The sequence below is a fragment of the Haliotis asinina genome, chromosome 12 (assembly GCF_037392515.1).
Source record: "Haliotis asinina isolate JCU_RB_2024 chromosome 12, JCU_Hal_asi_v2, whole genome shotgun sequence".
NCBI lineage: Eukaryota > Metazoa > Mollusca > Gastropoda > Lepetellida > Haliotidae > Haliotis > Haliotis asinina.
This window is the reverse complement of record NC_090291.1, coordinates 46,469,878-46,495,379: the sequence shown is the minus strand read 5'-3', so window position 1 is coordinate 46,495,379 and position 25,502 is coordinate 46,469,878. Positions and strand designations below refer to the sequence as shown.

The 25,502-nt window shown below is 36.7% G+C and overlaps 1 protein-coding gene across 6 annotated transcripts in view; it reads left to right on the top strand.

The window, feature by feature from the left end:
- Positions 1 to 25,502, top strand: part of LOC137258162 (TOX high mobility group box family member 4-like) — a 141,908-nt gene that overhangs the window by 92,554 nt on the left and 23,852 nt on the right. The window contains exon 1 of one of the 6 annotated variants that reach the window (XM_067795735.1): positions 11,101 to 11,298. The exons of the other annotated variants lie outside the window; for them this stretch is intronic. Coding sequence (XP_067651836.1) covers positions 11,254 to 11,298 — 45 coding nt within the window. The 5' untranslated portion in view covers positions 11,101 to 11,253. Of the gene's footprint in view, positions 1 to 11,100; positions 11,299 to 25,502 lie in introns of those variants that run through there. 6 annotated transcript variants of the gene reach the window in all.

Here is a 25,502-nt window from a genome sequence, read left to right as displayed (position 1 = left end):
TGTCATCTGAAAACCTAACGGCAGACAGGAAAAAAATAAATAAATAAAACATCCAATCATAGTAGTATTCCTTATAAACGCTCAAAGTATTTTACTTTTGGCTGTTTATGAAATGAATATGTGTCAAAAAACAACGTAAAAAGTATTTTCTTGTGAGTTTACATTTTTAGCCAATACGAACATTACGATTTTATTTTTGAGTGGGGAAAATGAATTTGTATTTTTTGTTCTTATTCTTGCAAAATATGGCAGGTGGATGTGTAAAACTAGAAATAAAATTGGTCTGGCCTAAATAGGTTTTGTAGTAAATGGCATCATGAAACTTCTGGATCATAAAACTTCTGTTTATAAATGTATTTCGATAAAAATATTGTCTTGTTTGAATTACCTGGTTCACAATAGTTTTCACTCTGACATTTTCCTCTCCAGTGTTGATGTTATATTACCAATCTTTTTTCAAATCTGATTAGTGCTTGAAATGATTTTCAAATATGTTTCTTGGATTTATATTGCATGCCTCTCATTTTCAAAATATGAAAAATATGAATTTCAGAAGTAAACTTTTTTATTCATATTCTAATTTTCCTGGAAGCATTTGCATTGCATAGTCAGTGACAAGTTTTAGAATCTTTAAATGGCATTTAGAAGTTATACTCCTAAAGGCAGGAATTTTATGGATGTCAACTCCTTTATTGTGATGGACACAATGTTTTGAAGCGTATTCTTACTTCTTAATCATCTCCTTTTCTCCCCCTGTCTCTCTGTCTTTCTGTCTGCCTTTCTCTTTATTCCTCCACTATCTCTGTCTTTCTCCCTTTCTCTCCCTCTCCCTCTCTCTTTTTCTGTTTCTTTCTCCATTTCTAACTCTCTCTCCCCTTCCCTTTCGTTTCTCTCTCTCCTCTACCTTTTTCTTTGTCTTTCTCCCCTTGATTTAGACTACCAGACAACAGACATGAAAAAGGAAATAAAATTAACTGATTTTTCTGAAATATGATCCACCTGTCAGCACTCTGTCAGTTGTTTCATGCATCCATTCACACCTGTCTCCTCTCGTAAACTAATCCACATTCTCAAGCAGTTTGTTTTGCCATGATACTCTCTGTCTGTGTACTATATATACTTTAGATTTCAAGGAGATGTGCCAAATTTTATTGTGGAAATAATTTAATTACTTTAAGATGAAAGTAAGTATTTACTTTGTTATTATTTGAGTTTCATATTACCGATACAGATGTTATACAGATAATACAGTGCAGCAGCATTTAAAACAATCTTGTTAATCTATAGTAGTCTGCAGTATTTCTGCAAATTGTTGAAGAAATCTGAAGGAACTAAAATTAACAACTAAATAACTAATACAATATTGTGTGTTATACTGCAAAATAATCAGAACCGAATTATTACATTTTTCTTATCAAGGCCAAATTATTATATTTACCTTATCAATGCCAAACTATTATGTTGACCTTATCAACACCAAATTATTATGTTTTCCTTATTAAGACCAAACTATTACATATACTGTATCAAGGCCAAACTATTATGTTGACCTTATCAAGGCCAAACTGTTATGTTTACCTTATCAAGGCCAAACTGTTGTAATTACCTTTTCATATTTTTGAACTGTTCTAACCGATTGTCATGACAATGCGGGGTACAAATCTGTGACAAGACAGGTTATTCTAAATAAAAGTTGTGTCAATAATATTGTATGTGATGAAGAGCTTTTCACTATAATGTTCGTGCTTTGTAAACAGTTTTTAGGATGCTGTTTCAATACTCATCCATCCATAAATGTGTCACCCCTCACCACTGATGTGAAACATGTTGATTTCTTTCAGACCATTTTGGAATTTTGGCTCTGTGATATTTACGGATATATCAATCATTACTGAGCGAACGATTATCAATCTCCATGATGTGTATCAATACTGGTGTTCCAGTGATAGAAAATCAAAAGACGTATTAAGAATAATTATCGATTGTAAAAAAACATGCTTCTAGTAAACCAGAATTTGGTTGTTTTAATCTAACACTCTTGAATGAAATACACTAACCATTAAATTTGATGAAGATTCACAAACAAACATGTGCTCAAAAGCTATGTACATTGCATTCATAGTTTCACATTGGTCACTATGGTAGATATTACTCTAACCTATCTATGAATAAGTTTTACATCTGTTGTGAACATAATGAGATATACTCATAAATACTTGTTTAAATATACAGAATAATCATATTAATGTTGATTTAAATAAGACTGGGGGAAAATCCTTATGATTGATGATTACCAAAAAAGTGTATATATTTCAATTGTAATCGATAATAGTTTGCCACGATTCCTCCATTAGTCAGTAGTGGATTTGGTTTCTGGTTCCCAACACTGTATTGATAGCCAGCCCTAATACTTTCACCTGTTACCTTGACAATACATACAACACTTGCATGGTCTGTATGTTAACCATATGACAAGTGTGTGGGAGCAGAATGTGTCTGTTAAAGGCCACTCTAGTCATAGTTTGCTAAATAATGTGATGAACTCTAAAGCAAGGAAACACTGTCAATTACAGACTAAATTAATGTGGAGTTTACTTTCAGTAACTTAATAAAACTCTGTCACATTTGACTAATGTAGCTATCTGGAGACTGTTCTACAACATTGTGTAAAACCAAGACATATTGATAACTATGGAGCTATTTTAGCCGGCCCTTTTTAGGGGGCTAGAAACCTCTTTTGGGTAATTTGGTGTTTTGATTTTTTTACGTTGCTATAAAGTTACCGCCCTGTCAGAATAAACCCACAGTTTAAAGAGGCAAACTACATTCTGAAAACACTTCATGTTTATTCATAGTCAGTGTTAAGTACAATCTGGCTCTTAGAATTAAGATGCATTCATGTCCCAGAAAAAAAATATGAGTCCATAAAGATATTCAAATCATCTACTTGGCTGAAGATGTGATAATTTTGTTCAGGAGGAATATTTGGAGTTTTATGTGCCGCACGTATCCACAAGTAATGCCACAAGTGTTTTGCGAAAAATAATCTTGTTGACCACTTCAAGTCACGCTCTGGGAAAGGTTTCTGTTTCAATGTAGCGATTCTAGATTAAAGAGCAAGCTAGGAGAAATACCATATCTCGGACAACAGAGCAATTGCTTTATTTGCTTCAAAATGTCAAAATTGTGAAAACAGGTGTTGGTGAATAATAAAAACCTAAGCTCATAAATACAGCTAATTGTTCACACACTTGGCAATTTACATAAAATTGATATCTGCGAGCTGCTTCATTCCACCCTTTGTTGTGGAGCTGTATACATTCTCTGGGCAGAGGGAGATTTATGAGAATAGCTCCCACAGATAGTTTGTGTGGAGTTTAGTTTTTTCTTGTTTGAATATACGAATTTGAATGTACTTAATCAGACCCTTTGTTTGGCCATTAACATTACTGTTAGAATTCTCCATGATTGCTTTTACTGTGGAATCATCAATATTCTGAGATAATTTATTGGTTCAATATGCCATGAACTGATAATTCTTCTTTCAGTATGTCATATTTTGTGTTATAGTTTATCATGTACATAAAAACAAATTCAATATGGTGTTAGATTATTCACCAGCTGTGCATAGATGTAATGAATATTTTTATAGTGTGCTATAAGTACTTTTTACACACATGGGCCGACATTGGAGCGATAATCTGTCACACAATAGAAGCTTATAATTATTATATACTGTGTTCAGTGATGTTCTTTGTGACAAAATAAAAAGTGTCAATTTTGAGTTGTGTATTTGGGGCAAAATCTTGCAGAATTTCTGCCTAGTGAGAATGATCTGGGACCATTTGGGCACAAGTATTGCACTATTGTGGCACAATCATTGTCCTGTTTTTACCCTATTTGTTCCACTGTTATTTTATAAACAGCCCTTTTGCATAAGTGTGGTTTGAAACCACTCGTAGTAGTATCCCACAGTATCGTGGTTGGGGGACACCAGAAATAAGCTTCACATGTTGTACTTTAGTCATCCTCTGCATCACAAGCACTCTAAGCCATCAGCTTGCTGACAACACTAGATCTGGATTTACATTTGCACAAAGTTATCACTAATATAACACTACAGTTCAATTGTTACATCACTATAAAAAAGTACTATTGTTGCAGAACTATTGTACCTCAGAAATACTATAAAGTGCAATGTCAATTCATTATCGAACTATTTCGTCAAGTTATATTCGAGCACTATAGGAGACAATCAAAGATTTAAGAAATTCTTTCAATTTGGGAATCAAACCCTACCTACTCTATACTCAGCAAGTAAGGACTGGGCCATTTCTTCTCTGCATTTACTGACTCCTGTCATGCAATCAGTTCATTTGCCTTGAGGAAGCACAAGTGTGTGGATACAGGTTTATTATTAGTATTATTATTTGTGAACCTTGACTATGACCACCACAGAAAGGCATCAATATTTCATACTAATCACCACAGTGACTGCTGTTTGAGTATGTTTGCCCTGCATCATGAAAATAACAGTAGAATGGTGACTTCTATTAGACTACCTCTGTATAAACCTTTACAAATCTACACAAACTCTTCAACACCAGAATGAATTTGTGGCAGGACAATCACAGCAATCTCAAATGTGATAAATATTTGAAAAATTGCCTGTTATTGGTATAACAAAGAAATCTTATAATTGGGTAATGTATTTTTTGTACACAATCAGACAAAAGACTGATGGCCAATTGTTTGTTTCCTTAAGTCTTATTACTGGTTAGGCATTTGCTAAACCATAACACAACACTAATTCCTGATAGAAAATACCATGTTATCAATATTCATTCTTCAGAAACCAATATGATGTAATCTAAAATTGATATTTACTCCAAATTGCCAAAAATTTAAATTATTAATTATGAAACCGATGTCAGTATAGATGAAGGGCTTCCTGAAAACAGGTGGCAGCCGAGGGAATGGCCACTCTATTGCTCCTGCATGTCGGTGTCCATTCAACCTGCCATTTCTTTTCACCAAAATCGTTAGTTGTTGATAAAGAGAACTGATGAAAGATTTGAATATCAAGTCCTCGATTGTAATTTGTTCTAATGGCCATCAATGGTGGGGGACAAAGAGGTAAAGCCCGGCTGACAGGTGCATGCTTTGATGTACGGGCAGCGAGGGGTGCCATTGTCTTCCTCGCCTGTAAATAGCACCAACTATTGTTGTTCGGACAGACACACTCATGTTACTGCAACTTTTTTTTCAAGGAGAGAATGTTATTCTTCTTGAAGGATAATTTCATTATTTAGGTCTTAATATTTTTTCTTTATTTTCACCTGTTGTTAGCTGGCTGCAATGATGCAGGAGAAGTGTATGATGTATATATTGATCGGATGACAATCAGGACTCACGTCACCTGTTGTTGAGGGATGAGTCCTGCCAGACCAGATTCACAGATAGAATGCTCGTCTGTTGGCTTATTCATTATGTTTGATTGCCACTGCAGTAATGTTCATAATTTTCTATTCAATGCAAAATATTATCCTAAGCCTTTTATCTTGAATTGTCTTGTTTAAAAATAATCATTATTTTTGGATTTCTTTGATATCAATTCATTTTCGTGTTTTATGTGAAAATTCAATTCAAATTAATTCTTGAAAAGCATTCTGCAGTTTTATATTTAATACTTGAAAGGAATAAATTTTCCAGATGATTAAGTCTACCTTTGTATTTGCTGGAGTTCACCCTACTTTTGGTTGGAGATTGATGTTGAGCTGGAAAAAGTAAAAAAAACAACAGCTTGTGATCTTTGATTTTGGTCATACAGGAAGTTTGGGCCCAAAACATTCTTCACATCTGAGAGTTGTTGATACATTGTGGATTGACAGTTGGCACTGTGGGAATTCCATTTTTGAATTGTTTCCTGGCAACATATAGACTTATCATGAAATGAATCGGGTGATCAGGTGATTTCGTTGATTCAACTGTGCATCCAGCAGGGAATGTACGGAACATTTGAGATAACACTTTCTAGAACAGATTCTAGCACTTTTGAAGAGTGAGTCCCTTCCGGGATTCAAACCCAAACTCACCTATGGTCAGCAATGTTTCTACTATGATATGGGATGTTGCATCAATCATGGGTTTGTGTGGTCCTGTCTTGTGTACTTCAGATACGCTGTTGTAGGAATATAGCTGTCTAAGACATTAAATGACAAATGACAAAGACTACACATTTAAGAGACTACCATGTAGTGGAAAAATGGCAATATTTATGCATGACAAAGTTCAGAATTCCTGATTTAGAATGTTACTAAACGTAATGTTCTTATGCTGTCTCGAACTGAAGCTAAGTGTGAAATGAGAATGTTTGCTTTTTTTTCTTAACAGGAACATGTTATTGTGACAGAAGGGAAAGGAAATTATGCATCTCTTTTGACATTGCACAAGATCATGTGAACATTATTTGATGGTATTGAGCAAATATTTCTTTTGAATATCTGTCTTTTTCAGGAACATCCAGGAAATGCCAATCTTAGTAAATTCTTGAAAGTCATGGCAATTCACAATTGTGTTCAATGACATGGTGATTTATTGATATAACTGACATCAGAAGGCAAGTGGTAATCTTAGTCACCATAGAGGCAATGATCTTCACTTGTTAGTCAAACTTACAAGATGAAGATCTTCACTTGTTAACAATACTGGCAAGGTGATGATCTTTACTTGTTAACCACTGACAGTGAGATGTACCAAATGTTTATTATCTTTAACAAATTTATTCTCAAGTAAACACTCAATACAAGAAACCTGTTCAGTTGTTCAAATGAAAATATATTCATTGTATATTGAAAAACACATTATGCTGTCACTTTTGAACTGCAATTGACATCCATTGTCATATGCTCAATGTCAAGAAAAACAAAACTCATTTCTCAAATCTACAAACTCTTTGAGTGAAAATTACCTGATATTTTTCTTTTTGTTAAATCAGATTTAATTTATATTGCCACATTTCTCCAATTCAGTTGTGTGATGAATATGACATTTCATACGAATAAACGGCAAGCCCACCTGCCCTTCTATACATCAGTGTCACACTATATTTGAATTTTAAATTTCATGTTTTCCAGCTCTCCTTATGTGTAGTCCCCTCCTGATGCAATTAAATATGGGAATGATCCTTGCCTAGAGTAAACGTTACCCCATGATAGCCCAGGTAACGTTTTCCTGAGGGTAGGTTGTTGTGTCTGGCTGCTTGCTGTGTGGGGGAGTAATTTCTGGCACTGTGCATACAAGACCACAAGCTCTCAAGAGGGAGTGGGGAAAATAGGAAATTAGAGGGAGTGATTTCATTTTGAAAAGCAGATGGTTACAGAACATGATATAATGCATTGCTAATGAGGCCTTTCTTGGGTCTATTTGTGAAGAGTGCAGACTGAGGGATTGGTATATGGTGATTTATTTACATTGTGACATATTTACCAACATATTGGACTTCTTACAATGATGATTATTTGATCTTTCAACACCTTTAATGGTCTATTGTGTCCCTTTTAACAGAGTAGCTGTAGTCTTTGGAGAAGGTGTAAAACCATTCATAGCATTATTTCTTTTAGAGTCTATTCATGTTATATTGATGTCGGTCACACATTGTCACTTTTACAAATTGCTTTCAATTTTTATGTGTTTTTGTAGATAAAAATGTAAAAACTTGTGTGAAAACTCTGCAATTCTACAACATGTCAATTATTTATTAGTTTATGATGATAAAATTTGGCTTAAAATCAGTTAACAATTTCAACAGAAACTGTAGGTGTTTGTTGAATTCATTGATTATAGGCAACAGAACTGCAGCTAATAATATAAATAAATTCAAATAAACAAAATAGGAGGATAAAATCTGGTTTGATTCTGTTAAGCTCATGTAAGAATTTTGGTAAGATAATTCTGTAGGTATTCTCAGTGAGGAAAAAAGAAAAAGAATTTTGGTAAGATAATTCTGAAGGTATTCTTAGTGAGGGAAAAAGAATCTTTATGCTTCTTTAAGCAGTATTACAGAAGTGGGTAGAACACCTTGAACCTTCGAGTCTTCTGTGTGATGAGTGAGTTTATTTTTACAACTCTTTTAGCAACATTCCTGCAATATCACGGTGGGGGACATGGGCTCATTATGCCCACTGTACCCATGTCACATGTTGGGAATAGACCCCATGTCATCGGCATGATGAGCGAACGCTTTAACTACAAGGCTACCACTGCCCTTCTTTGTGATGAATAAATACTTTAAACACCTGCCTCCCCTCCTGATATTGCAGGTATCAACAAAATGCAATAAATAAATCAGATAAATCCAAGTCCTGAACAGATAAAGTCATTGTGATATAATGTAAACCTCGTTCACATTTGCACAGTAAATGGTCAGCTGTTTTAGATGGTAGAAGTGTTAATGCACACTTTATGACTGTCTCCTAATGTATTGATCAGGAGTTGTCTGTCCGCTATCATTGAGAGTGATTCAGTTGAATTATGCAACAACACTGTATTGAAACGGATAAAAAATGTCCAATGTTGAAACTCAGCGAGCAGCTGCCTTGTCGTGACACATTCAGTAGCCACGGAGCTTCTACCCTGTCCATCGACAGTTAAATTGTCAGAATACTAAACATCTCTAACATTGGTTTCTTCACATAATCAGGAATTTAACTACTTTTGCAGGCCAAATGGATAAGTCGTTATATTTTTCCAAATTTGGATATTTGTATGAAGTTTGTATTTTCTAATTGGAATTTTAGGATTGCATACAATGTAATCATTTTAAACTAAGCTCTAAAGCCTTTCTTCTGTATTTCTTCTGAAATAAAATCACCTCAACAAATTCACAACGTTAGTTGTCACTATGACATCATGAAATTGGACATATCTACAATGGACTCTGTTTTGAACAAACATGCTCATAATAACATGATAGGTATAACAAAGTTTTGTTTGTTTTAGTCTGGGTCTGACTACATTTTATTAAACAAATGTATGTAACAAACTATTGTCATCAAAACAAATATTACATTATTGACCAAAATGTATGGATAATGACTTCTTTTATTTCGTGAATGTGATGTTTTAATACAGAAAAATCTGTATTTAAATGTGACTCTCAGTGAAGTTGTTATCCATTCATTTTGTTCAATATTGTATGTCCCAGCCTCTGAAGTGCTTTGTTTCTTGTAATTTGTTAAGCAAGGCAATGGCACAAAAATTGGTATCAAAATGTCTCACTCATGAAGTAACAGAAGTTTTTACCCAAGAAGTTTGTTCCGTATTGTATGTCCCAACTTCTGATATACCACTGGAAGAAGGCAACAAAAATTAGTCATCCCTTTGACTTGATAGTGGCCATAGTTCACTGCCATTCCAAATCAGGAATATTACTAACATTTGCAACAAACCTCAGTCTCTGAGGACAGATAGATAAATTCCTTATCATTTCATCTTTATGTTTGCTTTGTGCCTTCAGAAGTTTCTGCCCCACATAAAATTACAGTAATTGGATCTTTTTGTTGTATATTTGAATAATTGCAAAACATTATGAATATTTATATCGCATCTCATATGATGACAACTTGCTTTTCATATGCAATCACTTGAAATATCATTTGGTGTTGTTTTTATTTTTCAAATTAGTTCCCAGACACCCACCTCCAGGGTTTGATTGAGTTGTGTTTTATATCACATCGTCATAATTCCAGCCATGTAGACCATGAGACCAAGTCAACATTCATACACATTTTGGGTTTGAGATATTGAGGAGCAAGGTTGCCTGTCCAGATTTGAAGTGTGGATGATTATGGCTGGTGCATCAGTTCATTAGATGTGTCTTAAATGTGTCATGGTTCAGATTCATTCATAATGTCCGTATTGAAGAAGTTGATACCTTCGGGGGATGTATTCACAGGCAAAGTGATGAAAACTATGTCTTATGATCTGTCATCTCTGTCAAACAAAATTACATCACATTTAACATTTCTTATCTAATGCAGTAATCGAGTATGTTTTCAAATTTGATCTGTTATAAAGCATTGTAGCAAGTTTGATTGCTAACTTACAAAGGATATGGTCATGTAATAATCATGTCTTTTTTCAATATTCAAGAGTTTCACATCCTCATGCTAGGTCATGCTAGTGTTCTAAAACCAAACATAAAACATTAAATGAATCTGATGTGCCACTGTTTTGCATCCTTAAGATCAGATCAATTTTCATTGTTCTTTTACTGATTTTTGTCCTCAGAAAACCTCAAGGCAGGAGGAGACACAAAAATAATATTCCTTTTAATTGTTACAAATATTTTACTTTTGGCATTTTATAAAGTGTATATGGGGCAAAAAAATGAAAATACTTTTTGGGGTAAGTTTAAATTATTGGCTAATAAAAACATTAGGATTTCATTTTTTTCAGCAATGAAAATTAATTTTGTTCTTATCTACACAAAAAATCCGACCAGTGGGATCCATAGAACAAGATGTAACATTGGAATGGGCTGATGAAAACAAAAAATCAAATTTTCATCCAAAACCCAAAATAGACTTCAAGGTGACATCCCTCAGTGTGTCTTTTGTGACAGTGATGTGAAGATTCTATCTCACTTACATTGCTTCAGTACCTACACAGCACCACCAGGCGTTTGCATGCTTCAGTCATTCCGTGTTATGCTATTCTGCAGGCAAACATGACATGGAGTTGCTTCACTAACAAGGATGCTAGTGAGAGATACAACATCATGGTATTCTCAGTTGAACTTTGACAACTGGCTATACTACACAGAGGATGTTGTGAAGAGACCAGTGTTTGTTATACTTCTTCTTCCCGTCAATACAGCAGCATTTTCGCTGGAGGAAGTCTTTGATTGGCTGCCCGAATCCCTGAGTCCCCCTGCTGTAAAAGGGGCTATTGAAGGGAGCCTAATAGGCCGCTGCTACCACGGGGGAGAACAATGCGAGGCTGACTGCTGTCGTATTGCCTGTAGCAGTGTAGTACTACCACTGCTGATTGTCAACATCTGTCATTCCACAGTCCCACCTTTACACTCTGTCGTTAGTGATTGACTTCGGACACTCAGGTGAGATCAGGATTGACCACAGTGGTCATGAATGGTCAGTGAGAGACTGTGTACAGGACTGGACTCAGCTGATTTTGTGGTCACTTGTGTGACCGGACGATATATTGGATTACTTTCCAGTGAGTTGACTCACTATGATCAGGGATCTCTGTACCCAAACGCTTGTGACCATGGATGCAGTAAGTACCTTGTCAGCTTATACTTGTCAACATGGTTGTACACTTGAGTTGCACATGGAATATATATCCTATTAATAGTATGTTGATAAACCAGGATATAATGAGATATAGCTTCATATTCTACACTGAGGCGCATGACCTGGGATTTAACACCATGCGTCACCATGTATATTGATTATTTACTACTCCAAATATTCCCAGTGTATCACATTTAGGAACATTATTATTTTCACTATTTTTTTTTTAAGTTATTAATACTTACCTGAAATAATTTGGTTATGACTTAAAAATGTTTTTGGTATAATGTATTTTATGCCCGTATTGAAGAACTGAATGGTATGTGTTTTATTACCTTGTGATTTTTCTGAAACAGTAATTATTCTTCATGTCATGTGTGATAAGTCTTGTATCTGAAATAAATAATGCTATTTGAAACTGATAATACATAACCTCGTTTACCCGAGAGCAAAAATTAAATAAACTTATGATTGTGATGCTAGTGCTTTAACATCTTCAAGCACAAGGACTATTTACTTAAAAGGTAAATTGGACCGCAGTGTAGAGTAAGCATTAAAAAGCTGGAGGGTACATTGAGCATTGAGACTAGTGTTCAAGAAGCATGACTGTAGTGTAGATTAAGCACTATAGGTCTGTAGTGTACTTAAAGCTTTTTGACTGCGGTGTTCATCAAGCATTTACCGTGTAGTGTTGATAGAGCACTGGAAATATAGTGTACGTCAAACAGTTGGTCTATATAGCTCATTGAGCACTATTGTGTACAATAGTGGACAGTGTACATCAAGCACTTATAATAGACCTGTAGGGTATGTAAAGGACTATAGACCTGCAGTGAACCTCAAGCACAGAGCCTGTAGTGTTCAGGATACAGGAAAACTGGAGTGTACATACATCAAGCTCTATAGGACTGCTGTGTACAGTCGGCACTATAGACCTTCATGGTTAAGCACAAGGCCTGTAGTGTTTGTAAGTAAGTGTGTCATGTACTTCAAACATTAATGAAGACAATCATACGGTCTTCAAATGGCGTTTAGAAGTGGTGACCCATAAGGAAGTTAGTTAATATGGATGTCAGCTGCTTTATTATGAAGAACACGATGTTTCAATTAATTATACCTATCATACTAAGGAGCTATGGGACATTCAGGTAACTCACATTCATGTGACTGACTGAAATGGGATCCTGCGGTCTGACAGTGTTATGTGTATTGACAGGTCATTCTAATGTTGACAACTGCTGCCCTATGTGCCATAATTTACTGGATCCAGAAAGTTAATATTCCATTTAGTTCATGGGTCTTTCACTTCACTAGTGGTGGGGTAGCCTAGTGGTTAATGTGTGCTTTGATCACACTGAAGACCCGGGTTCAGTTCCCCAAATGGGTAAAATGTGGAAAGCCCCTTTTTGGTGTCCAAACCATGATGTTGCTGGAATTTTGCTAAAAGCAGTGCAAAGCCAAACACACCCATTCTTTCACTTCATTATAACTCACAGACTTTGCTTACACCATCTCATTGGACTCTCATTAGTGTTTTCTGTCTGCAGAAGATTCTCTTTGGTTAATATTATAAAGTCACAGTCGTTGACGTGCTTGAAATGACCTAAATCAGAGTGTTTCTCTACCTCACCCGTTTTCCTTTGATATCCTTGAAAAATAAACCCAGAAAAACAGATGTTTTGATAGTGAAGCATCAGCTGTGATCTTCAAGCAGAATTAACCTATTTGTGAAAATTGATGACATTTTCCACATAGCTGTGACTAAGTGTGATCTTTGGACCAATAAATCTGATCCCAGCGTCTGATGTCAACCCCTATTGTGATTGTGACAAGGCTCCTTTCAGCTGCCAGTTCCCTCACTCTTGTCGACATCTTGGGCAGGTCCTACAGATAATTCAGATTGCAGTTTACAAGTTCATCCCCACCCCTGGTGGCTGAGAGGATACAAGGGTTCGGATGGAGATGGTAGTAGAGGGAAGGGGGAGGTTTGTGTGATCTTAATGACAAGGTGGATAATAGGGACGAAAGTTGGAAGTTAAATTAGAGGTCGAGATGGTTTATAAGTTGTGTTTTTGTATGAGGTAAGGGGGTGGGGTGGGGTGGAGAAAGAAAGAAAGAAATAAAGGGAAAGACAGAGTGAACAGGAACTGTACGCTGTGCAAGTTTTTTTATTTTTACAGTAAAATTTTGGTAGAAAGAAATAAAGGGAAAGACAGAGTGGACAGGGACTGTACGCTGTGCACGTTTTTTATTTTTACAGCAAAATTTTGGTAGAAAGAAATAAAGGGAAAGACAGAGTGGACAGGGACTGTACGCTGTGCAAGTTTTTTATTTTTACAGCAAAATTTTGGTAGAATATCTCTGGGTGACAAAAGATGTATTGTGTTAATTTGCTTTTAAAAAGTCAAAGTTTATTTTTCCATTGACACTCAGCTAATTGTCCCTGACCCATTCTGTTACATAATGTGTACCTTGCTGCCTGTTTAGTTAGACCAGTCACACCTGACTCCGTGTAAATGTTCATATTTTCCAGGGAAACATACAGCAGGACCAGGTATATCAGACTGAGCTTCCACAAGTTCACATATATTGCTATGTTTACAAAATGCCAATTAGAAAGTGGTCCAATGTAAAATAAGTTATATTTAGGATTACACATTAGAAGAAACGGTATGAATCAGAACCTTAACGATATGTGTGTGCGTTTTGTATCTTCACTTGTAAATCTGTAATGCACTGAGGTACATCAGTCAATTACCTTTATGTACCAGTGTATCAAGCGTCAGATTTTTGTGATGGAAATGATTCACCTGTACCGATGATAACAATTCTTAAACCATCCAGTGAACATTAATGCCTTGAGACAATGGTTGACAGTTCTGACTTACGTTTGACAGTACAGGATGGTGTCTGACAACTTGAATGACACTAAATGACCCAAGTCTGTTGTAGTCCAAAGCCAAACTCCATTAAACTTCACTTTGGTTCAGTGTACTGAGTTAATGATACATATTCTCCATAAATACACTGAAAGTGTTGGAGTGATGTTTGGGCTAGAGGATCAGTCTGTGACAAAGGTTGATACAGGTTGATGTGAGTAATGGTCAGGTGGGAGGGTGTCGCTGATATATGGGTGTCAGTAGAGAATGGGCGGGAGAGCACACGGTGGTGGTGTTGGAGGAGGGTGTGAAATGTGGGGATCTGACAGTGACTGTGACAAGATGGATGGAAACAAGGGGTGAGCAGTGACACAGTCATGGTGACAATGACATTAATCCTACAAGAAGTTAGGAGGAGGGAAGGTAATGATCCTTGAGCGGAGGGATGATAATGTGAAAAATGTAGTTGTGGAGGAGGAAGGAGGTGTATTCAAGACAGATGGATGGATGAAGACAGTTACTGACAAATGATGGAAAGAGAAAGGGAATGAAAGATGTATGCAAAGTTGCAGCATACATGACTGATGGATGGTAAGATGGAGAGATGGAAAAATAAAATGTAAACTATAGATGGACAGGATGGAAAGATAAAATGTTGATAGGAGATGGAGAGAAGGGTGGAAAGAAAATTTAGATAGATGGAGAAAGGGTCGAAAGATAAAGTCTAGTTAAGAGATGGAGAGAAGGGTGGAAAGATAAAGTTTAGATAGATGGAGAAAGTGTGGAAAGATAAAGTCTAGTTAAGAGATGGAGAGAAGGGTGGAAAGATAAAGTTTAGATAGGAGATGGAGAAAGGGTGGAAAGATAAAGTCTAGATAGATGGAGAGATGGAAAGTTAGATTGCAGATGATAGAAAGATAGAAAGATAAAATGTAGATAAGAGATGGAGAGAAGGGTGTAATGACAAAATGCAGATAGAGATGGAGAAAAGGATGGAAAGATAAAGTGTAGATAAGCGACGGAGAGATGGAAATATAAAATGTAGACAAGAGATAGAGAGAAGATAGAATGCAGATAAAAGATGGCGAGATAGATGGAAAGATAAAATGTAGAAAAGAAGTGGAGGGAAGGATGAAAAGATAAATGTAGAAGACATATATGGAAAGAAAAAATTCATGTGGATGGAAAGAAAATGTTAAAAAGACATGGAGAAAATGAAAGATTAAATGAACGTGTGAGATGGGAGGACGAAAAGATAGAATGTAGTTAATGGATGCAAAAGAAATTTGAATAAGAGATGGATGATAAGATAAATGTAGATAAGAGATTTAGAAAAGGATAGAAAGATAGTATGTAGATGACAGACTGAAAGACAAATTGAATTAAACATGATTGGAAAAATAAGATGTAGATATGACATGGAGAAGGTTGTGAAGATAAAGTGAAGATGACTGATGGATGGAACAAATGGATGGCATGTAGAAATGACATGGAGAAGAGGATGCAAAGTGATAATGACAGATACAGGGAAGGAGGAATACAAATGTCACCTGATGTGATTTGATAGATGAATTTCTTGGTGTTCGGGAAATGTCAGCTATTGTAGACCCATGACAGGGGCCATTATCTCTGCACTGTACATCTGGAGGAGAAAAGTAAGAAATTGGTCTAAATTGTCATAATTGCTCCTACTTTATGTGCATGAGTAGGTTTGTGGCATAGTTGGAATATGTAATGATAGTTTTATGTTTGGAAGTAAAAGGATGAAGCTATTATATCCATATATGGACTTTCTTCTTCTACCCATGCACCTGCTCTGACGTGAGGGTTATGTCTACTGCTTACATTGGGACACAAGCCAGATTACATGTGGATATCAAGCACTTGTTAATAGTCATTCCCCATATCATTTAATGTTTTAATGCTCTGTGAGCATATGTCTTGGTAAAAGGCTGATAGTTTTTATCAAACAAAGAGTATGTTTGATTTCGGAATAAGGTTATTGTTGCTTCTTGTCTATATTTTTATCTAAGGGGCGGTACATGAATGAGGTCTGTGTCTGTAATGCAATTAAATGCAGAAATGCCATTATTTTTTTAATATTCTCCAAGCATGGTATTGACAAGAGGCAGGTATTTATTTATTCATATTAATAATTCAAAAGGACAAAATTCTTACCGTCAGCTACAGTGTAGGGTAAGTCAGTACAAGGGCACATTCAACTTAGTCTTTTTTCAGTGCCCAATTAAACCTGTTTCATACCTCTAGAATACCCTCAACCATTTTGTACCTCAGAATAAACTCCACCTAGCCTTTCTCCATTATATACCCCAGTATAAGCCCCACCTTAACCTTTCTCTATTTTATACCCCACCTAAACCTTTCTCCATTTTATACCGCAGTATAAACCCCACCTAAACCTTTTTCTATTTTATACTCCAGAATAAACCCCACCTAAACTGTTCTCTATTTTATACTCCAGAATAAACCCCACCTAAACCTTACTCCATTTCGTACCTCAGAATAAACCCCACCTAAACCTTACTCCATTTTGCTGCCCCAGAATAAACCCCACCTAACCTTTCTCTATTTTATACCTCCGAATAAACCCCACCTAAACCTTACTCCATTTTGTACTTCAGAATAAACCCCACCGAAAACTTACTCCATTTTGCTGCCCCAGAATAACCCCCATCCAAACCTTATTTTGTTTCATACCCCCATATGTGATATTCTCAGTATATCATACTTGTACCTTCCTGTGAAGAATAACAGAAGCTTTTCTAAGTGTGATTTCTTGGGCGTACATCAAACAGAACATTTTTTTTGTGTAATAACATGTGTATTTTAGATTGATACCTTCTTGTGAACAATGGCAAAAATATATTCTTTTTATGTTAATAAAGCAATTATTATACCTAACCTGTAGCTAAAGAATCCTGTGAAGTAACACAGAAGTTACACAAGTTTACAGTGCCTTTATGCACTTTTTTTCCCAACCTGTGCCGTTTTGTGTTATGTTACCAGTAAATCTGAAACTGTCAGCACTGTGTCTTCATGTATCATAACACAAGTTACATGTCTACTGCTTGTGTTAAAACTCAACATACACCTAATGATTTTGTTAACCAGTCTTATGTAAGAAAGAGCTCTTTGGAGCAGGATAAAGAATATATCATTTGAGGTTTGAGCAAAAAATATTTCCCAGTCTTTATGAGACTCATTTTTCAAAAGTAACATCAAGATTGTATTAGCTACAATTAAATTCTTTTGATCTTATTTTATGAGGTAATAATGTTGATCTAAGCTGTTATTTGTGTGAATGTTAAGTGACAGTAAATTTCTTACAAGTATGGTGATGTACGAGGTAGTATGGGCGGTCCCTCCAAGCAGGTGATAGCTGGAACAGCTGTTGATGGTAGGGGGGACGCTATTGCTGGTGATGGTCACAGATAGCTACCAGTCTTTATACAGTAGCAACCACGGCCTTGCAACTAAATATTGCAGCTTAAATCCTTTTATCAAATGTGTCCCTTTAATTTCAAAAATACAGAGGAGGTGACTATCCTAGATAATGTTGTGTGCTTTTCAAGTTTGGTGTTTATTACAAAGTGTTTTAGGTATATGATGGTTGTCTTGATCACCTGCTGCTTGTCTTGCATCACAGGGTCACTAACACATCGTTTATCATCTTCATAAAACGTTTTACATTTCTACCACACCATAATATAATGCCGTGTTCACACCTGGACAAACACTTGGCTTGAATGCACACAACGTGACTGAATTAGCCATTATGCTGTAGTTCCACCTCTTGCGACCATGATGTAATTGAGGCATGATATATTTCAGGTGATATGAACACTGTTTAAAACATTAGCCAATCAGCATCTGTCAATAGACAGGTGCTATACACTATATCCCCCAGGCAGCGCTCCAGATGGGGTTGGGGGAGAAAGCAGGGAGGGGGTTGGGTAATGGATGGGTGGAAAGAAGGAACTATCGATATATGCTTAACTCCCTAGGGAGTGCATAGATCCATGCAGCCTGCAATCTGGTATAAACATGGGGAAGATGAAAGATCACACTAAATCATGTGATAACAGTTTGTAATCATGTGACAATGGTAAATATTTTTGTGACAACTGTGGAAGTGGAGTCGTGTCAATGCATGCATTCCTTCAGCAAACAGAATGATTGAACTTAATGTCTTAATTCACTGTTGTCATATCCATGATTTTTGCACAATAGAATACCCAAGTACTATGTGATTTCCTTACAACAATGTCCTAAACCTTTAGCATTTATCATTTATAACTGTTTGTAACAAGCAGAGAAACAAATGCTGTGTACAAAAAGGTTAATATACTTTACAAAATATTTTTGATAACAGTAACCATTTATATAAAATAACTGAAAAAGACAAAGCTAATATTATGACCACTTTCTCACAATGTGAACATAATATCATCTGTTCAGTTGTTTGGATAGTAGTATGTAATATTGATGAAGTGTAAATTGGGCATTATCATTAAGCTGGAATCTCCAATGTGTGTCATTAAAGCACAGAACATATGTTAGTGAGATCATTGTAACAAGTGAGCTAACAAGTACCTGCTGAGGTGAACAGATGTCCAGCCCTGAACTGAAATGGCCTGTAACTAAACACTTGTTATCGTTGTATAATACCTATATTCCGTACAGCCAGAGGGGATGTTCGTTACGAAGGGCTATTGTGTTCCTCCATAGATCAATCTGTTTAATCAACCATTTATGGATGTGTGAGCACAATGGTGGCCAGGCAGACAAGCCATGGATTACCCTCTCATGGTAGTCATTTCAGTGTTTGGTGTCTGTAATGAAACTGCTAAAAAGATTATGTGGGAAGGATTTCCTGCATTTTGAGATGGGATTGTTTTGGGAGATGCTTAACCCAATGTAGTGACATTTGGATGAGTTAAAAAGAGCAGTGTTGTTAATACCGATCAACAAAGGAAGTTAAAGAACACATGATTCTTTTACACTGACTTCTGTGAGCCACGAGAGACAGGCTTTGGTTTTCTTTAACATCTTTTGAGTAGTATACATTTCCAGATTAAAATCCAAATCAGGATCCCCATCCACTAACAATCATAACATTATGACATATTTGTAATTCTATTGGGGGCAGTGAAGCAGCCTATTAATTAAAACGTTTGCTTGCCATTTCAAGGAACAGGGTTTTATTCCTGAGACACATGGGTACTATGTGTGAAGCCCATGTCTGGTGTCTCCACCCCGGTATTGCTGGAATATTAGTTAAGTGGCACTCACTCACTCACTCACTCACTCACTCACTCACTCACTCACTCACTCACTCACTCACTCACTCACTTGTGATTCTACATAGACTTATAAATGTCTGTTAGGAACCCTGCTATATTATTGCTAATTATTACAAGATGTTGGTATTTGAAATCCATGCACATGCAAGTATACAATGACAAGGCCAATCAACCATTTTTCTGTGTTGTACCTACTTTTGTAAATATGAATTTTCTGCTACCATGGAAAGAAACCTGCAACCTGATATGCTCCCCAAAACTAACATTTAGCCATGTTAAAATGAACTATTGTGAATGTATGCTCTGTAATCAGAGGTACCTGAAAGATATTAGCCATTGCTGAAGAAGGAAAGTCTTTGATGTGTGAGGTGAATATATGGCAATGGCTGTAGGGCATAATGGCAGTTGATATATGATATGTGATAAAATAATTTCTGCTGATACTGATCCGATAGAGGTGCTGAAGACCCTCATCATGCTGAACAACACACTTGGTATCAACTCGTGAAGGTCCGGGCTAGAACATGCCCTCAGCAAGTCATGCTTGCCGTAAAAGGCGCCTTATATGATGTTTGTCGTAAGAGGAGCCTAACGGGATCAGGTGGTAAGGCTCGCTTGGTTGACACATGTCATCCGTTCCCAGTTGTGCAGATCGATGCTCATGCTGTTAAGCACTGGATTATCTGGTCCAGATTCTATTATTTACAGACCGCCACCATATAGCTGCAATACTGCTGAGTGTGACGTGAAACTAAACTCACTCACTCACACTTGGTATCGGTTTATATCAATTAACACATACTACTCAACTTTTCATAGGGACAATCAGATATATGATTCTGTTTAAGGGTACTTTTTAAAGGTGCAGTTAAGAGCTTGAATATATTGTTACATATATATCTCCACAAATATTGACATGACAAAATTGTTCTTTGTCCTTGCACTTTCTGGTTGTGGCTCTTATTTGAAGAAAATACCCCTTCTTCTTGTAAGACCAAATCAGTGATCAAGATTTGCCATAATGTTTTTGTTTATCCTGATTTTATTCTTTGGGTATGGCTCAACAGCTCTTGTTGAACTTGCACCAGGTCAGAGGTGAAAGGTCAAGCATTTTGTGATCAGCGAGGCATGTCGTGGGCTGCTTCAGGAGCATGCTTCAGGTCAGACAGGTGGAAACCTGCATCTCACAGGTAGAGGTGCCTCAATTACCTGTAATTAACCGGTATGCACAGGTAACTGTGATACATCTGGACACCATCTGCTTTTGTTATTAATCAGCCTACTGACGTCCTGAAGCCATGTTGATGTGGTTGTGAATGGATTATTTCATAAAATATTCTGGTTTAATAACTGGGAATTATGAAAAAGTGCATTTGTGAGGAGCATGAGGTACAGAATGAGTTGGGTTGGAGCTGCCACTAGAAGTGAACCAATTTATCAAACTTTCACTCTATTGCAGCCGTTTGTCCAACAGTTTGAACAAATAGTTAGATTAGCTACCTGTGAAGATCTGGGAAAGAACAGGTCTTCAGCAACCAATTCTTGCCACAAAAGGCACCTATGCTTGTCGTAAGAGGCGACTAATCAAGGGATCAGACGGCCAGGCTCGGTGACTTGGTTGACACATGTCATCAGTTCCCAATTGTGCAGATTGATGCTCATGCTGTTGTTTACTGTATTGTTTGGTCCAGACTTGATTATGTACAGACCGCCGCCACCTAGCTGGAATACAGCTGAGTGCTGCACAAAACTGAACTCACTCAGTAAGATTAACTACTGGAAGAAATCAAAACATCCAAACACGAATGCTTATTTATTTTTTTTGTGTAATTCTGCTCTCAGTGGTATTTCAGCTATTTGTCAGTGGCCTGTTTATGGTCAATCTGGACCAGACAATCCAGTGAGTGATATCATGAGCACTGACCCACATAATGTTGATAGATGTCACCATGTGATCCATGGTTGATGTAAACCAATGTTCTTACCAGGAATCGCAGCTAGAAGGGATTACAAAAGACAGGATGTCTTGACATTTGATCTGTGGTTCACAGCCATTGTTTTGTAAGATCAGAGATGTTTTGTTGGGGTTTTTTTGGTAAGTCTGTGTGTAAAAAATCTGCAACTATAAGCTTGTGTGTATTGAAATGCTGAGTAATAAACCATGACTCTGTATAATCGCTATCCTTTCCCTATTTGTTGGTCCAGTGTAGTCCAATAGCATTAATGCATCTTTCCTTCAGACCATGTGTGAATCAGTCTTATGTATTAATTACATGGAAATTTCATGAGTGCTTTGTGCCAATGCATTCTGGGAACGACTTCCTCTCTCTTATGGCTGATCTCACCACAAATATTAGCTCAGTCCCTCGTATTACCAGTTCATGCCGTTATCTGTTCGGAGTGTTAGTTCTGATTATTTGGCTCTGCTCCCATGGCTAATTTGAAGGCATTGATTTAACCCTGCTAAAACTGATTACTTTTGACATTCCTTTTGCATGGCGATGTTTCATCTCCGAGATAAAGTAGCCTTCCGTTGTTGAAATGAGATGAATGGGAGTTCACAAGATTCTCACAAAATGGGACGAGAATATAACATAGAATGGATGGACCCGACAGAAAGTAATTGGTTGTGTTTTATTAATAAGAGTCTGCCTCCTCATAATGTTTTGACTCAGAAGATCAATGGAGCTGTTTTTTTTCTGGCTTATGTCTATTGGGAATTATTTTGTAACTGTTTATTTAGTTCTGCTAGAAGCCATATTAGTTGTGGGAGCTATAGTAGATGCTTTGATCATCACAGAATTAACAGAATAAAAGATGTTTACGCCTTGAATTTTCAAAATGGGATTTGGTAACGTTCAGTCCTTAACATGCAACCTCAAAAAGCCTTTTTAGTCTAATCCAATGAGTTGTAATAAAATGAGTGGTCAGTATGCCTGGTTCCTAACTCAGCTGCAATGTTGTTTTAATTCTACAAAAAATAAACAATCAAATCAAACTCAAATCTCTTCCCACATGGTTATTTGTCATATCTTCCTATGAACCTTTGTTCTAACATGGCCATATTTCAAGGTTCTCATAAAACCCCCTAGCAGCAAAAAATGGCAGCAGATTTATCTCCCCTTTTTTCTGTCCAATCAGAACACGTGTTACATTGACCTAGATTCAACTCGAAAAATGCAAGCAATGTGGAGGAACAAATATGACATGACTGAGTTCTGTCGAGAAGAAACATTTGAGTATCATGCTCGGGAAGTGGTTCTTGTTTTCACGATGCCTCCGGAAATTACTGAGATCTTGCGAACGATCACTTTTGAAACAAGGTCGCTGATTGCACTTCTAAATCTGATTGCCTCCAATCACAAGTCTTGAATACTTGCACCATGAAAGGGTCGTATTAGAACAGAGCTTAGGTAGGAAGGTATGACAAGTAACCACTGTGGGAAGAGAATGATCAAACTCATTCAGCCATACAAAATGTTTGCTGACTGAAGATTTTAGAATCTAAAAATCTTGGGTTCAAGTACCAGTTTGATCTAGTATGTCAGGTTTACTCCCATGTTCGTGGGTTCCTCAAAGTGTTAAACACCTGGCTGTCCTCCACATGAAGACATGATCTCACTTCAAGGGATTGCCCTGACATAAAAATTATCCGAGAACTTAAACAATGTTCAACAAGATGTTTACCTCACTCACTGTCTAGGGCAGTGTGCACTAGTTTCCAAATTGTGCTAGCCAGCTAGCTATGCCTGAAAGTTACTAGCCCACAAAATAATTCACAAGCCTGAAATTTGAATGTGGAATGTAAGCAAAAAACTACAAAAGTAGACAAGAATAAGGTATCGTAACCATGACAACGGTTTTTCATCATTAAGCTGCTGATATGATGAACATTTTTATCAGACCATATCTTGCATGATGTACAAGTATATTATTATTCAACAACTTGGTGAGAGTAATATAAGTACACAATTGACCTCATGAAAATTTACTTGATTTACGGGCCTGACTGTCACATTGCTAGCTAAGGGCTAATGGTCCAGTGGATATTTTGGACTCTAGTCTGGGGAATGCTTTTGTGAAATATCTTAGACATTGATAGATTAGGTGTCCAATTGCTCAGTGACTGGGTGAGTATGGTTTAGCATTGATGTTAGCGTTATTCCAGCAATATCACAGCAGAAGACACCAGAAATAGGCTTCAGTATGCCCATGTGATAAAAGTCATCCTGCTTTCAGTGCAACGAGCAAATGCTTTAACCACTGGCTACCCCACCTCCTCCCAGTTGCAGAACATCATTTCTTTAATATGTCTTATGTTCTCCAAACAATCATCTTGACCGGACTCAGTCTTCTATTCATCCATCCCAGGCCGGCACTTCCGACATAAGTACGTTGGGACTGAATGTCAGTAATTGCTATCTCATCAATTATACGGAAGTCAATAGAATATCGGCCAATCCAGCCTGACCTGTGGCGATCTTCATCACATCTTTACAACTCTTGTTCATTAATGACCATCAATTCATCATGATTGATATCATCTCCCAGGGGGCACTGCAGTCCATGGAATCGATACCCATGTGTTAATAGGGCTACTATAAGCATTATGCCAGCAATATCTATGCATATTTGACGTAATTAGGTCCAGCTACAACCTTAATGACAAAAGGACAGAATGCCATTTGATAAGCTGGGGAATGCAGTTGATGTGATGTCAGTGTTTTATTGCTTTGACCTTTGTTTGGTAAATGGACGTGGCAGCCATTGGGGATGACTACGTCCATGGAGAATAGTTTTGTAAACACTGTATGACAAAGTTAATGCACATGGAATATATAAAGGTGATGAATGTTTTCATTCTGTTTGAATCATGTCCCAATTTTATCATTATCGTGACTTTAATCACATTATCTTTGGTGATTCCCATGGAATATGTCAGCATCACTCTGGTTCTTTAAACCAAAAATAAACTGTACCAGGTAGATAAATTATTGAACTTCGTTCTAGTAGTTACTTATTTCAAAGCAGATGTCTCTCATTGCTTTAGAATATATTAAGTCCATTCGTTCTCTCTGGTGACTGGGAGTTTACAAAACAGGCATAATGACGTGTTTACTTGATTAAATATAATTTTGCATATTTTTAAGATGTCCTTTCATACAAAGCACAGATAATAGAACATACAATAACTGGTAGATATATACTAAATATTCTGCTGATTAAATAGTATTTGAAGAAATCAAAATTATATTACTTCAATTCATGTCGGAAAATGTTGCTGCCCTAATTCTATAAAGCAATTTTAGCACTTAGATTGATGATACATGCTACATTTTATTATTTACTTGCTGCAGTCATGTTAAAATTGGTATGTGGAATGAGACCTGTCCTTAGTAGATATATTGAATACAGGACTTCAATCATCATTATGTAGGATTAACTGAAGATAAACAGTTACTATACAAGATCACCATGATTATTCCAAATGATACCTGTTCTGCCCTCCAAGGAATGGACATCCTGCTTTTGTTTTGGTGTGGATATGATGAATAATAGCCCTAATCAGCTTCCTCAGAGACTTCTGGGAATTAAGTATTCTTGATCAATATGGCCACTCAGGGCTGCCATCTTGTTTGCCAAGATGGTCAGTTTCTTTTGTTCCAACCTGGTATTGAGTGTCCAGTTTGACCAATATGTGGTCAGCCACTGATCTTGGCCTGAACATGACACACAAGACAGTTGACCAAGAGGAAATCAAAGCCTCATAGCCTCTTTGTATTGATCCTCCTGCTTAGACATGGAACTGATATGCATTTCCTTATTAATTATCCTGACTGTCAGCTGCCCGACGGCAGCCGTTCTGCAGCCATTCTGCAGCCGTCTGTGTCCAAGTTCAGGGCAGTGAGTTTATTGGGAGGTTGTTAGTGCAGCAGATAAAGGGTTTGCTCTTCAGAATATTTGGGTTGGATTCCTGCAGTGGA